This window comes from Ursus maritimus, unplaced genomic scaffold, assembly GCF_017311325.1.
Source record: "Ursus maritimus isolate PB19 unplaced genomic scaffold, ASM1731132v1 scaffold_17, whole genome shotgun sequence".
Lineage (NCBI taxonomy): Eukaryota > Metazoa > Chordata > Mammalia > Carnivora > Ursidae > Ursus > Ursus maritimus.
In genome coordinates, this window is record NW_024424119.1 from 18,302,797 (window position 1) to 18,317,156 (window position 14,360).

The following is a 14,360-nucleotide window of genomic DNA, read 5'->3' on the forward strand; positions in this document are numbered from 1 at the left end:
ATACAATGACAGTTATAAGAATATTCTTTAAAATGTCCTTATTCTTAGAAGAAACATATTGATGTATTTAGTTGATAAGTGTGATATCTGTAATTTCAAGAGTAGAGGTAAAGCTAATATGGCAAAATGTTCACAACTGTAGAACTTAGTTGGCAAGTCCATGAGTGTTCACTGTACTCTTTGAAGTTTTCTGTATGTATGAACACTTTCATTAAAAAACTAAAGAAAACCACATGGAATAATGGTATTAAGTGAAAAAATCTTCAAAACTGTATTTATAATCACAATACACTGTGCACTATGTGTCCCCCCCAAAATTCAACATGTTGAAACATAATCCCCGAGATAATTCCGTCATAAGGGTGGAATCCTCAGGAATGGGGAGACCTCAGAGACCTTCCTCCTTCTGCCATGTAATGAACCCTCATCAAACACCAAATATGCTGGCACCTTCATCTTGGATTTCCTGGCCTCCAGAATGGTGGGAAATTAATGTTTGTTTTTAAGCCACCCAATCCATAGTATTTTTGTTGTAGCAATCCAAATAAACTAACACCCTGTGTATAATTTTTCTATAGAAAAATATACTAGAAATTAATTTTAAATTATTTTTAATTACTTTTTAAAAATTGAGTAACATGTCCTAATCTCAAGTAATTTATATCTCAAGACCTTTAGGAAATATGATGCATCACAAATGATCCTCTAGACATTTTATCATTTCTTAACAAAATAACCATAGATACACAGTGATAACTGCTAAGGAAGCCAAGTCCCAGTCTCATCCCCAGAATTTGTGAAGAATCTGTTTTTAGCTATGTTTCTTCCATCATTTAAGAGGAACGTGAGGTAGATAAAAATATCATTGAATTGCTATTTAATCATAAACTGCAACTCCCAGGGGCTGGAGGGAGCAGGATCAGAGCAGGGAAGTGGGGGGATCACAACAGAATCATGCTCATTTTAAAAATGTGATGCCAGATGGAGGATAATAGTTCTGAAATCAAGACAATGATAACACGTCTTTTGCAGGCAACTGTGTTTCAAATGCAATATGGACATTAACCCCAAGACTTTTACCACAGTGACTTGACTTGACAGCATGTATCAAGTCTAAAGAATGTACATTAATTTGGCCCACCAATTCCATGTATAAAATGTAGCCTAAGAACTAATATGACACTTAGGATATTTGTCTGAGCACTGCTTAATAGCTGAAAATTGAAAAGAATATCGGATAATAGGAAATGGATATATCCATATAATGTACTGTATTTATTAAGGTGGAGGTATGCATACTATATCATGTCCAGTTTAAAAATCAGGTTATTAAACAATGTGTATCACACAGTCTTTTAAGAAAAAAACAGCACATTTATATACCTACTAATATGCCACAGACGTTAAGAAGGGTTCTCTCGGGGTAGTGGGATTACAGGCGATTTTTATTTGATGTGTGTATTTTATTTGATGAATATGTTTTTATATTCACAAAAAAATATTAAGGGAACCATGGAAAAAAGGTTAACTGAAAAAGACTTTAAAATATCACAAAACCATCATATAACACTTATTTTTCAAGTGGGATTATCTTTTTTTAAGCTAAATTGTATAATTTTTCTTCAATAAACATGAAATACTGATACTATAAAAGTTGTTATAAAGACTTGTACACTATAAGAAGCAAACAGCGTTTACAATTTGCCACCCCTTACATTTTGAAGAGTGAACTCACATTCTTAATGTCCTCCCGTCATTCAAAGAGTCTACCTAGTATTTCAAAATATGTAGCTAAATTGTTTGTACTTAAAACTGCATGCTAGACTGGACATGTTAACAAGAAAGAAGTATATTGTAATGGAACCAGGCTGACCTGGGTTAAACTCTTAACTTTGCCATTTAACTTTGACGTAACCATCTAAATCTCAATTCAACAAAAAGTAAAACAAAGGTTCCTAACGGAGCCAGCCAACAGAATTTTTAAAGTCTGAGTACACATCAGAAAGTTGCAGTTTAATACTCAGCAAAATACACATTCCCTCTATTTATATTTTATCCATTCTTTTTTGATATTCAAAGTTTTTCCTTGAAATCAACCCAGATGATCGAAAATCTTTCCTCCTTTATTGGGGAAGAACTGTTCTTCTTTGCAATTTGTCATAAAGCCAGTAAATTGATGGTTCTGTATACCATAAATGTTGAGAATGCTGCTCACTATTTTAGGCAAAGTCCTCTTGTGAAAAGATCTTTCCCACTTTTAAAAATAGGAATAGTTATGCTTCTCTTAAGAAACTCAAATTCTTGTAGACACATTAAATTATGTAATTAGAGTGCTGGTTCCTCCTTTGTGTAGTTGCTAGGATGTTCAGAGACAAATTTGTGATGCCTCTTTCTAAAAAGGATAGTATGGTATGCACTTTTCTCTTTTTCTCCTGTCATGATTCCTCCCATTATATTTATTTCTGAAAATAGACACCATCACCCTTCATGTAAGGGGTTTTGGAAATTAAATATCAAAGTGGTTAGCCCACTGCCTGGACCATGTTAAGAGCTCAAAAATACTAGTTTTACATGATAGGCTCTGGACTTGCCAATTACATTGTTATTGCTTGCACAGTTACTTGATAAAATTCAACACATTCCAAATTCCCTTTGAGACAATGGAAATGACCAAAAATAAACTAATATCAAAGCTAGTGTTGAATAATGAAGTTACCTCAAATAGGGAGGGGCAAAAGAAACTGGATCATAAGCCTGGAGTTAATTTGGGGTCTCATCTGTCTGAATTGATACACAACCTAATGCAGCTTGGTAGGTCGTTTTTCCTTCATCTAAAAATGAGCCATCAAACAAATATAATTTCTATTTACAAGTAACTTAAATGAAGAAATTATATCTTTTCATATATGGAATATATAAATATGGAATAATTTATAGCAAAACAATTTTTGAAAATTCTGAAGTACTTATCCTAAAATAAGACCTTGAAATATATTGGTGCTATTGAAAGAATCAGTGATGAAAATGAGTACAGCAGAACTTAAATAAAAGGCAACCACTGACAAATAAGTTTGGGGTATATAATAGTAAAAGCAGATTATATAAGTAAAAGTTCTTATCTTATATGGCAAAGTTATGGACATTATGCCACCGTAGCAACTGTCGTGGTGTTGATTTTAGCTCATTCTTAATTTGTTTCTAAACTCCTGAAAACTTATCCACATCACACAGGAAAATCTCACAGTTCATCAGTGCAAAAATTTTATTTCTTCTTTGTCTCCTCTTACCCCCAACTTTACAAGATGTGAAATTTTATTTAACCCACAGCCTTTTTTTTTTAACCATCTGTTATCAATCATGTAAAATGTGAGAAAAAACACTAATCAATTTAAAATCTCAGCCCCATCCCCATTGTTACAGTAAATTTAGGATAAGTCTACAACATTCACTTACTTTAGCTGGTTCTGATACTGAGGCATATTTTTTTATTTGAGAATCAACACCTAAAGACTTGGCTAACTGTACAGCATTTAAATCGTCACTGATAAGTGTCCCAAGAGCCACGAGGAGTCTAAAAGTGGCTTCTAGGTCTTGTACAACTTCCAAGACTGTGCTAATTACTGACAAGCACTGAGCTTTCCCTTCAATGTTATGGTCTTTATGAAAACAAACAGAATAGTTCAGGGTCAATGTAGCCAGAGCAATGTGAATGTTCTTATTGCTCCCTGATTTCAGTTCTATTGCATGAGACATTAGTGATTCCCTCTGGGACATCATGAGCTTTTGTCCTGCCTGGCCAACAAAACAATTGCAAAAAGTCCTCAGAGCAAGCAGCTGGTTTGCTGGCTTTCCTTTAGGGTTCAGAAGACTAATAAGATGACTGCTGAACTGGGCCCCTTCCTTTTCATTGCAGAAGTTCTCGTTCACATTGGGATGTTTAATTGATAACCGAAGAATGTCAAGTGCAGGAAAGACAATATCTATTAAAAAGAAAAATTCATTAATGTTATAAAAACCCAGAAAATTCCCATGACTGTCACTCAGTTTTAAGAATCTTATTTCATTAACACACAACCATTTCAGAAAATGTTAAAAACCATGTGCCTGCTTTACAAACTATATATATTTCTAAAACTTTTGTTAAGTTTTTATATTTATTTATAGAGATTTATTGCTACAAGATCATATACACTTTAAGGATAATTTAAATGGGTTATTATCTAGCCTGATACATACTGAGTATTCAATAAATCCTTGAGGGAAAGCTTTTTTTTTTTAAGAGAGAAGAGTGTGCACGTGACTGGGTTGGAGGGAGGAAGCTCTATGCCTAGTGCAGAGCCCAATTTGGGGCTAGATCTCAAAACCCTCAGATCATGACCTGAGCTGAAATCAGGAGTCAGACGCTTAACCGACTAAGCCACCCAGGCGCCCTAAGAGGGAAGGTTTGTTTGTTTGTTTTTAATAGAATTCTAGTTGACAAATGCTAATAGGATGCTTACAGGTTGGTAAGCTTTACACTCAAAGGATGGAGCAGACATCATCTGAATGAATCCACTCTATAATCTTAGCATCACTAAAAGTAAGGAATCCAGAAATTATGTGCCCTGTGATATAAAGGTAGTATGCAGCATCATTTATAAAGGATATTCACCTAAAACAAAAAATCTATTGGACCAGAATCTAATTATGTCTAGCAGGAACTACGGAGATAGTGGAACACATTAAGTGATCTTCCAAATTCACAATATGGGATATTAAGCAGGACAAATGATTTTTCTTCTCTAATCAATAGCATAAAAAACTAGTAAAGGAGGGGACACTTTTGGAATTTAAAAAGAATTAAGTGAGTTAAAAAAAAATAATTATAGCAAATGTTTGTAGCCCGGGGTTAAGAGGTCACAAAATGTTCTTGGGTGGTTTACAGGGGATCCACAAATGCTCTGAAATGGTACATAAAATGGTACATGTATGGGGATCATTACGTTCCCTTCAGATTGTCATAAGGCACATGACCAAATCAAGACTATGAATTACAACTACCCAGGGTCACTTTTACTCAATCTAGAAACACCAGTAATACTGATAGAAATGAAAAGATATACTTACTGCTTTCCAATTACATTTTAAAGACTGTTTCCATACCTTCAGGCCAGTTAATAGCTTTCCACAAAATCTGTAGTTGCTGGGCTGTGGGTTTTTCTGAAGAACTATTACATATGAGAGACAATATCTTTTCAAGAAGTATCAAATCATCCTCAGTTAACTTTTTCTCTTCAGGTGCAGTTCCATTAAGTTCCTTCAGTTTACCTAGAACCCAAACCCAAACTTTCAAAATTCTCTAACTATAATTAGCCAGATATAATATAAAAATGTCAAAATTTTCAACAATACTATTCCACCATACACCATGGGGAAGGTAAGACTTTTCATGGCAATTATCAAGCACCGTAAAATAAGGATAAGGCCCGTGAATTTTTAGTTGAGCACAGTAGAGAAAAAGAAAGGTTGGTATGATGATTTTTATTTTACCTGTTATTTTCTAAGATCTTACGAAACTTCCTGCTTCAAGTAAGTTTTAAAGTACATCATACTTGTAATCATTTTGGTTTTCAAAGCAATATCATGTCATTATACCCAAGTATAAGTCAATCCTCTATTTTCTCAAAGAAAAAGTTTATAACAACTTTTAGACAATTTATGTCAACTTCTATGATTGTTAATAAATTAATTTGAATAATTAAATGTCTGCTTATATTTAATTTATTGACTTATTTCCATATGCACTTTTGATATCACATTACTTTAAAAACATACTTAATGGAAATACTGCCTTTTGTCACCATATTCACACTTCATGGAACAATTTTTTTTTGAAGATTTATTTATTTTAGACAGACGGTGAGAGACCGGGGTTTGGGTTTGAGAGAGACTCTCAAGCCAACTTCCGGCTGAGTGTGGAGCCCAACATGAGGCTCGATCTCATAATCCTGAGATCATGGCCTAAGCCAAAACCAAGAGTAAGAAGCTTAACTGACTGAGCTACCCATGCGCCCCTTACAAATGATTTTTATAAAGATGGTATAAAGGTTAATTCTGACCAAAAAAATCCCACGTTTTATATTGAGGTGTATATGTTGTTAGCTTATCTCAATTCTCATGAAATAGTAGTGGCAAACAGAGGTAGTATTCTCAGTCCAAAAAACACCTATCATTTTGATTTGAGAGTAAAAGTTAACAGAAAAAGCATTCAAAGTCAACTGAGCAGTTTCATTTTTAATGGACAATTTGAACAGCCTTTTATCAATATTTCTAAGGGCCACTAATTTTTTTAAGAGAAAATTTTTATTGTTTAAATGCTTTACTCATTTATTTTTTTTTCCTGAAAACATTAAGATCTTAGGGAATGGGATTTGTATTTTTCCCTTTTAGTTTTTTTTTCCATTAAAATCATCATAAAGCATTTACCTTATATTTGTATAAGGCTTCTTGCAAGTATTAAGGGTCCATTATCAGACTGTGTATTTGTAGTCGACGCAGTTGTGTAATCCCACAACAGAAGTCTCTATCATGTAAGCACCCAGTTCCTAGCTCATGTGAGGAGGAGAAACAGTCTTGAGTGCACTGCAAAGAGTCTATGGATATGTGAGAAAACTATTTAATTAAAATGCACTTACCTAATATTTGTGTAGGGTTTGCCTGGTCAAAAGTGACAGCCTCTTTTTTAGGGAAATAAATATTCACGGTCTTAGATGCAGCTGATCGGTAGGCACTATTCCCTAGAACAGAAGATGATGAAAATCATAAGGAGTAGACAAAACTGAGATTTTTCTAATTGTATGACTTTGTTTTCACAATTATTGAGATATGTAACTACTCAGTACATGCAATACAACAACTTCAGAAAAAAGAAAATCTTAAGATTTTATATATGGTTTGTATTTGTTGATATAGCAAATTTTAGTTTTTGGACCGGGAGCTTAAATGTAAAACAAAAGTCTTCCATTTCATACTCTCTATATCTCTCATACTTTTATGATTCTATCTAAATTATAAAATTTTAAAAGACCAAAGAATACATAACAATTATGAAACTTTCCATTCCCATCTCAAAGCATACTGATCTCTTTCTTCTCATGTCTTTGACTGCTTATTCCAAATGATATAGTAGGCATTGTCATTTTCTCCATCATTTAATTTATTCTGTAAGTTGTCATTCAAATTCCAGTTAGTTGACATGAAGTGTTATATTAGTTTCAGGTGTACAATACAGTGATTCATCACCTCCATACATCACCTGGTGCTCATCACAAGTGCATTTCTTAATCCCCATCACCTGTTTCACCCATCCCACCACCCACCTCCCCTCTGGTAAACATCAGTTTCTTCTCCATAGTTAAGAGTCTATTTCTTGGTTTGACTCTCTTTTTCCCCTTTGCTCATTTGTTTCTTAAATTCCACATTATGAGTGAAATCTTAAGGAACATGTGGTGTATATATATACATAGAATTGTACTCAGCCATAAAAAAGAATGAAATCTTGCCATTTGCAATGACATGGTTGGAGCTAGAGAACGTATTATGCTAAGTGAAGTCAGTCAGTCAGAGAAAGACTAAGACCATATGATCTCCACCATTTTAATAAATCCCCCCAAGATGTAGTTTCCTGAAGGGAAAGGGTCCTAGTCTTTCATACATTTTTACTTCCTAAGTCCCTATTATAATAACCAAAATGCAATGTCTGACAAACAACTGGCACAGGATGAAAATTTAGCACAATACATAGCGACTAAAGCGACTTCAATTAAAGCATAATTTAAACCTAATTTATATTTTACCTGCATTCCAAATCTTTATTTATATTTGTTCCAATGGTATTTTGCAAAAAATATGTATAAAACATTTTAATTTTCTGAATATATCAGAAATAGGAATAAGGTAGGTAAAGACTAAGTTATGAGATAAATACACAAAATTAATTTTAATTGCTTATAAAACATAAAATATTTATTGGTATCACCAAAGAGGAGCTAACAGACATTGCCTGAAGTCCTGGTCATTAGAGTCTAGTTGTGGTAAGGAGAATGCAAATGAAATACCGCCCAAACAATTAAGTAAAACAAGATGGAAAAGCATAAGGGGCAATGTGAGCTTACGATAGAGTAGGTGATCCAGCAAAGGGCACATGTGAATGTCCGGGAAATTTGATTTAATAAATACTATATTGCAAAATTAAATAAAAAAAGAAAACAGAGGAAAAAGCCAAAGAGTAATTTGTGGTCTAAATAACAAAGCAAAGGGCTCAAGTAATGTAAAACAGAACAGCATCCACCATACTCCTGAGGCAGAAAATCGCATGGGATGCTCAAGAAACCGACACAGGCCAGTACGGCTGGGCAGAAGAAAGGCAGAGAGGAAGGTGATACAAGCCAGGAAAAAATATTCAATGGCAAACCATTAAAAGGGTTTTAATCGGGGGAGGAGTATAATAAAGTTCGACTGTAAAATGATTGCTGGCTGCAGTATGGACCATGGAGAGACCAATTTGGAGGATATTACTTCATTTAAGTAAGAGATGACAATAGTTGGACTAAGGTATATAATAAGGTCCAGTATATACACCAAACTATTAAAAACTGTAACTTCTGAAAAACGGCAGGAAGCACGGTAAACTTTAGACTCTTTTCTAATACAACAGGTACAGCTAACAATTACTAAGCATTTAGTCTGTATAAAGTGCTTTATATACATTTCATAATTTTAAGCTCTTAACAACTCCAAGAGGTAGTTATTACTTCAACTTTACAAATGAGAAAAATAGAGGCACAGAAACAGAATAACTGGCTCAAGGCAAAACAGGTAAAAAGCAGTGGAACTGAGATTTGAATCTAAGCATTCTCACTCCAGAGTCCTCAATCTTAATCACTATGTTATACTTCAATACTGCCAGTCAATGTTACTTTTGCAATGAAAAAATAGCTTACAAAAATCACATACTAAGTTAGTTCTTAAGTAGAGTGCTGGGTTCATAAGTATATATTTTATTATAGTCAAGAACATATATATTCAGATATATTAGGCTCTTATAAAAAGTAACAAGGGAAAACATATGGCAAGAACAGTCAATTCAGAGGGAAGCATGTCTGCCTATATTCAACAATGATGAACAAGTAAGAGGTGTCAGACTCTAAGCAAGATACTAAGAATAAAAAAGAAAAATTGCTCAGGATAAGGCCAGACAGCATAGGCCTAAATCACAAAAGCAAATTTTTCTCTGGGTCCTCTTAAACAGAACAACATGTAGCATGGTAAATAATATTCTCCTTTTTTAAAGATTTTATATTTATTTTGACAGAGGGAAAGAGAGCATAAGCAGGGGGAGTGGCAGAGGCAGAGGGAGAAGCAGGCTTCCCACTAACCAAGGAACCCGATGTACGACTCAAACCCAGGACCCTGGGATCACGACCTGAGCCAAAGGCAGATGCTTAACCAACAGAGCCACCCAAGCGTCCCTGAATAACATTCTCAATACATTAAGAATGAACTAAGGAGAGATGCAAAAAACCTCAGTTTTTATAAAGGTAATGAGAAAACCAGAATAGCAGTTTTCAATTCTGGCTACACATTAGAATCCAACTGGAAGACTATAAAAACTATACTTGCCAAGGCCCCAAACAGAGCAATAGACTCAGTGAGCATCTCTGGAGATGGGGTTTTTTAAGGCTTTCTACATGAGTCTAATGTGTAGTATGACACAATTCTGAGAATACTCTCAAAGCCAGATCAAGAAGTTTGGTCTTGATCTATTATATGAAAAGTTGTCTAGCAAGAAAAAGACACCAGTTTTCTCAATCTTTCATTAAATAAAAATTTCAATGAATTTTAAAAATCTTTAAAAAAAAGAAGAAGAAGAAAAAGAAATGAAAAGTGTGTACCTGTAAATGGGTCAACTCCAGCCATGGTAGTTCCCATATTGGCAGACCCTGGCACATAACGACCGCCACCTAAAATGCAAGAACACATCTAGTAAGAAAAGGTAACTGCACGTTAAAGTTCAAAATGCTCCCCTCTCCATAGAATAACTTATTTTCATTATGAGTCACACTTCAGAATGGCATCTTCATATGCATAATAAACAGGCTATAAATTTGTTTAGAATAGTACCTGGCATATAGTTGGTGACGAATAAACGTTAGTCTTAAAAGTAGTTCTCAAATTACAAAATAAACATTAGATGCCTTATACGTTATAATTACAGATGCTAATGAATTGAAAAAGCATTAGTGGATTGGAGAGAAGAAATGAAAAGGTTTCCATAACGAAATGTGAACAGGGTGCCTGGCTGGCACGGTCGGTAGAGCATTAGATTCTTGCTCTTGGGGTTGTAAGTTCAAGTCCCACACTGGGTACAGAGATTACTTAAAAAGGAAACCTTAAAAAGTTAAAAACAACAAAAAAATAAATGTGAACACTATTCTATTGAAATAGAGAGGATTTTAGCTGACACATAAGCAAAAAAGAGAGTAGGTGAGATTTAGGGACACTATGATAATAGCTCTGTCTCATATTTGAGATCCTACTTGTGGATACTTCATTGAAAATGGAAAAAAAAAGAACATGAAAAACCAGTGTAGAGAAAGAATCAGCAGGATTTGGAAATGTTCAGAGTCCTGGATCAGCCTTTGTGGGAAGAAGAAAGATGAGCTACTTTTCCAGCCCCTCTGAATTTAATTATCTAGGAGTTGGTGTAACTGGTGTAACACATACAGAAAAAGCAAACAATACAAAAGAAAAAAAACCCCAAAACTGCAGATGTAAATAGATTAAAGTAATGGAGAACACAGAATAAGAGCTTTGTTGAGTTTTTACTAACATTCTAGGTAGCATGCTAAGCATCTTTTTAAAAAATATTTATTATTTGTAGGAGACAGAGAGAGAGAGAGAGAGAGAGTGTGTGTGTGTGTGTGTGTGTGTGTGTGTGTACACACACACATGCATGTAGGGGGAAGGGGCAAAGGGAGAGGGAGAGAAACCCAAGCTCTGTGCTGGGAGTGGAGCCGGGGGCAGGTTTGATCTCATAACCCTGCGATCTCAACCTGAGCTGAAACCAAGAGCCAGTTGCTTAACGGACTGCACCATTCAGGTGCCCCACATGCTAAGCATTTTATATTTATATACTCATTTAAGCATCAATTAGATACCATTATTATTAACAATATTTTAGAAGAAGGCTGAATAACTTGCCCAAGACATTAATTATGAGGCAAAGTACGATCCTACACTTTTCTAAATGTGGTTCTCCAACCACATGGATGAGAGTCACCTGTTCAATATTCAGATTCCCAGGGCCTACCCGTAACAGCCTAATGGTTCTCCAAACTGGCTTTACTTTAGAAACTTAGCTTTTAAAATTACCTAACAGCTAACCAAGCAACAAAGAACATTTAATTAGAATCCATGGGTGAGAGATCAGAGCATGAGTAATTTTTACCTCCTCAACAACCTAGTGTATCAGAATATCTCTGTGGGAAGGACCTTATGATGAGTTAAACAAGCATCCCAGATGATTCTGACATTAGAAATATGAGAAGCACATAAGTAAGGAAAAGAAAAGAGAATTAAGATTGACCTTTAGCTGTAAGCTGAATGGGAAAAACTCTTTGCCCCAGTGCTACTGGTAAAATTGGCAGAATATATACTAAAATATACTGAGGGCTTAAATACAGTCCAGACATTTTGCTAAACACTTCACATGTACTATACCATTTAATTTTCATAACATCTTATTATGGGAGGTGCTGTTATCTATTTTTTTATAATAGTGTGGTTCAGTTATCCTAGTAACTCCCTAATTCTCTTGGATGTTTAGTATGCTATCTTGCATATCTCCATAATCACTGAATCTTCTGAGTTACTGACATTGTGCAACAGTGAGACATGCTCCAGTGGTGATGGCCCCAGGAGTTCTCTTGATTTTGCTGATTTTGCTGGTAGCTTCTTTGTGTTCCAAGAAAAAGCTGCTAATGAGATCTGAGAACTACATTGTTCTAAGTTTCAGGGCATCACTATGTTTGAGTAAGTCATCACCTTATCTACTCTTCAGATCTTTACTACCTTTTTAAATTGCATTATGTCATCAAAGGTTTCCTTAATAGCCATTGTGCCATCGCAACATTTAGCTTGATCTTGACAGACGGTGATTGTAGCATACTGGTTACCAATGCACAGGGTGCAGCTATGGGCATGTGTGCCACCAATTCATTCACAGGAGAGAAGCAGCTCACTGAGAGCGAGTCGCAAGTTCACGATAGTGACCGAAGGTTGTGTGTTGGTCCAATTTATGGTTTAGACAGGAATCTATGTTGGCAAGGCCAGTGGATTCCATAAGCGCCAAGAACCTCTTCCCAAATTGGGTATATTGTCCAGGAACTCTGGCTGTTGATCCAACAACAGCATCATAAAATACATCAAAAGCTATTCTGAAAAGAGACTTCTGCTGCTGCATTAAAGTCCAAGCTTGGCAATGTTTTCCCAGTAGTGTTGATGCTGAGGCATGCATACCTTGGTAAATAAAGTCATTGTGAAGAGATACACCAACACTTCCAGGGCTTCACGAAGGCCATTAATAACACAGATTAGAAGACTAATCCTGGGTGGACTGTGTCTTTTCCATGCTAAGGCAAAATATGCCTGAACAGACTTCTTGACTGCACCACTTCATCCAATATCAGGGACTCACATGGCTCCTTCTTTGCTTGTGATCAGTAGAATCTCGCCAGTAACAGCACTCATGCTGTGTCTTGGTTGGTGGGTTCCCCTATTATCTAATTTCACAGATAAAAAAAATACGCTCAGACAGGTTAAGCAACTTGCCAATTTCTCATAGCAAGTAAGTGGTAGAGCCAGATTCTGAACCAAGATCTATCTGACTCTAAAAACTATGCCCTTAATGACTCTTGCTCTCCTTGCAGGAAGGACCACTGGAGAAAACGATGAGTTCTAATAATATGTTATTTAAAAGTCATGAGAAAAACTACATAATACTCCAGGAAAAAGCAAAAATGAGAAGTTAAAGAAGAGGAGATCCATCAAAATCGGAATATAGATAAGGGAATTATTAATTATTAGATGATGTCTCCAAAATATAAAGTCATATAAGGCAAAATGCTACACATTAAATGAAGAAAGATTAATTATCAAAACTGCATCCCACCTGTAAAAGGATCTGCTGCAGGCAGTGTGTTAGAAGATCCTGATGAAGACCCCGGAACATACCGACCACCACCTACGCATGCAAACAAAGGAAAAGCTGAAGTATGCCAAAATTTTGAATTTCATAAACAGCACAATGCTTACATTAGAAGACTAAGCTTGGAGAAAAAACAGTAGAGCAAAGCTGTCACATGATACAATAACAGAAATTTGTCAGCAGTTTTATAGCAGGAAAAACTACTAAGAAACTAAAATTTCAGTGAGTCTCTTCCATTTTCTCAACTTTATTACGTTATGAGGTGTTAGCACTGCTTTTAAATATTAAAATAACTAAAAATTCAAATAAAAAAGGAGAAATTACAGGTGGTCTGTGACCTAAATAATATACACATATAATCAGTTCCAGTTCCTAGACAAATTCACTAGAATTCCTACTGTTGCTGTTGCTATCAAAACCACAGGCATCAAATGTTAATCTTTTAGAGAACCCCTGAGTTCATTAACTCATGCGTCAAATAGTGCGTTCAGTGCTGGGATCCAGCAGGGAACAAGATTGCTTGTACCCACTAAAGCTTACAACCTACTGGAGAAAAGAATTACAAAGGCGATGAGTGCTGCAAAGGAAAGAGATTTCCATTTATACTTTTACAAATGTGTGATGTGTGTGAGTGTATGTTTTGTTAGTACCTCTAGGGAAATAATCAGAGGTATCTACAATAAGATATATGTAAAAGATATATATAAAAGGATGCTTATAAAGTTAGAGATTCAGAAGAGCAAAAACAGCGAGAGTTAAGATTTCCAGATGAAGCCAGCTGCTCTAATATCTGTCTTCCGCTCCCCAAAATAGCTGACACAAGAATATAATCATGTTCACTCTTTTGTACTATGGTCTGAAATTCCACCAACAGAATAACCAGATAATAAACACATTTTTTTTTCTGTCAAGTGCAACTATTGGGACGGGTTACATCATTTATATTCAGTAGTGAGTCAGTCTGATAATTCTGTTTAAGTCAACATGCAGGTGACATTAACTTTACTAGGTGAATGGGCAATGGAATTTTGAAACACAGGAAGAGGAGATAATTTAGGAGCATGAAGTATCTGTGAGGGAAGAAGAAAGGAAGGGATATGGAATCCTTGTAAAA

At 35.2% G+C, this 14,360-nt stretch overlaps 1 protein-coding gene across 2 annotated transcripts in view; it reads right to left on the reverse strand.

Moving 5' to 3' along the window:
• Positions 1 to 3,248: 3,248 nt before the first annotated feature.
• The window catches only part of PLAA (phospholipase A2 activating protein), a 39,027-nt gene continuing 27,915 nt past the window's right edge, over positions 3,249 to 14,360 (reverse strand). The window contains exons 10-14 of one of the 2 annotated variants that reach the window (XM_008695077.2): positions 13,211 to 13,282; positions 9,933 to 10,001; positions 6,675 to 6,776; positions 5,143 to 5,307; positions 3,249 to 3,980 (exon numbers count right to left, since the gene is read on the reverse strand). In XM_008695077.2, coding sequence (XP_008693299.2) covers positions 3,415 to 3,980; positions 5,143 to 5,307; positions 6,675 to 6,776; positions 9,933 to 10,001; positions 13,211 to 13,282 — 974 coding nt within the window. In that variant the 3' untranslated portion in view covers positions 3,249 to 3,414. The remainder of the gene's footprint in view (positions 3,981 to 5,142; positions 5,308 to 6,674; positions 6,777 to 9,932; positions 10,002 to 13,210; positions 13,283 to 14,360) is intronic. The other variant, XM_040631487.1, reaches the window with a different exon arrangement.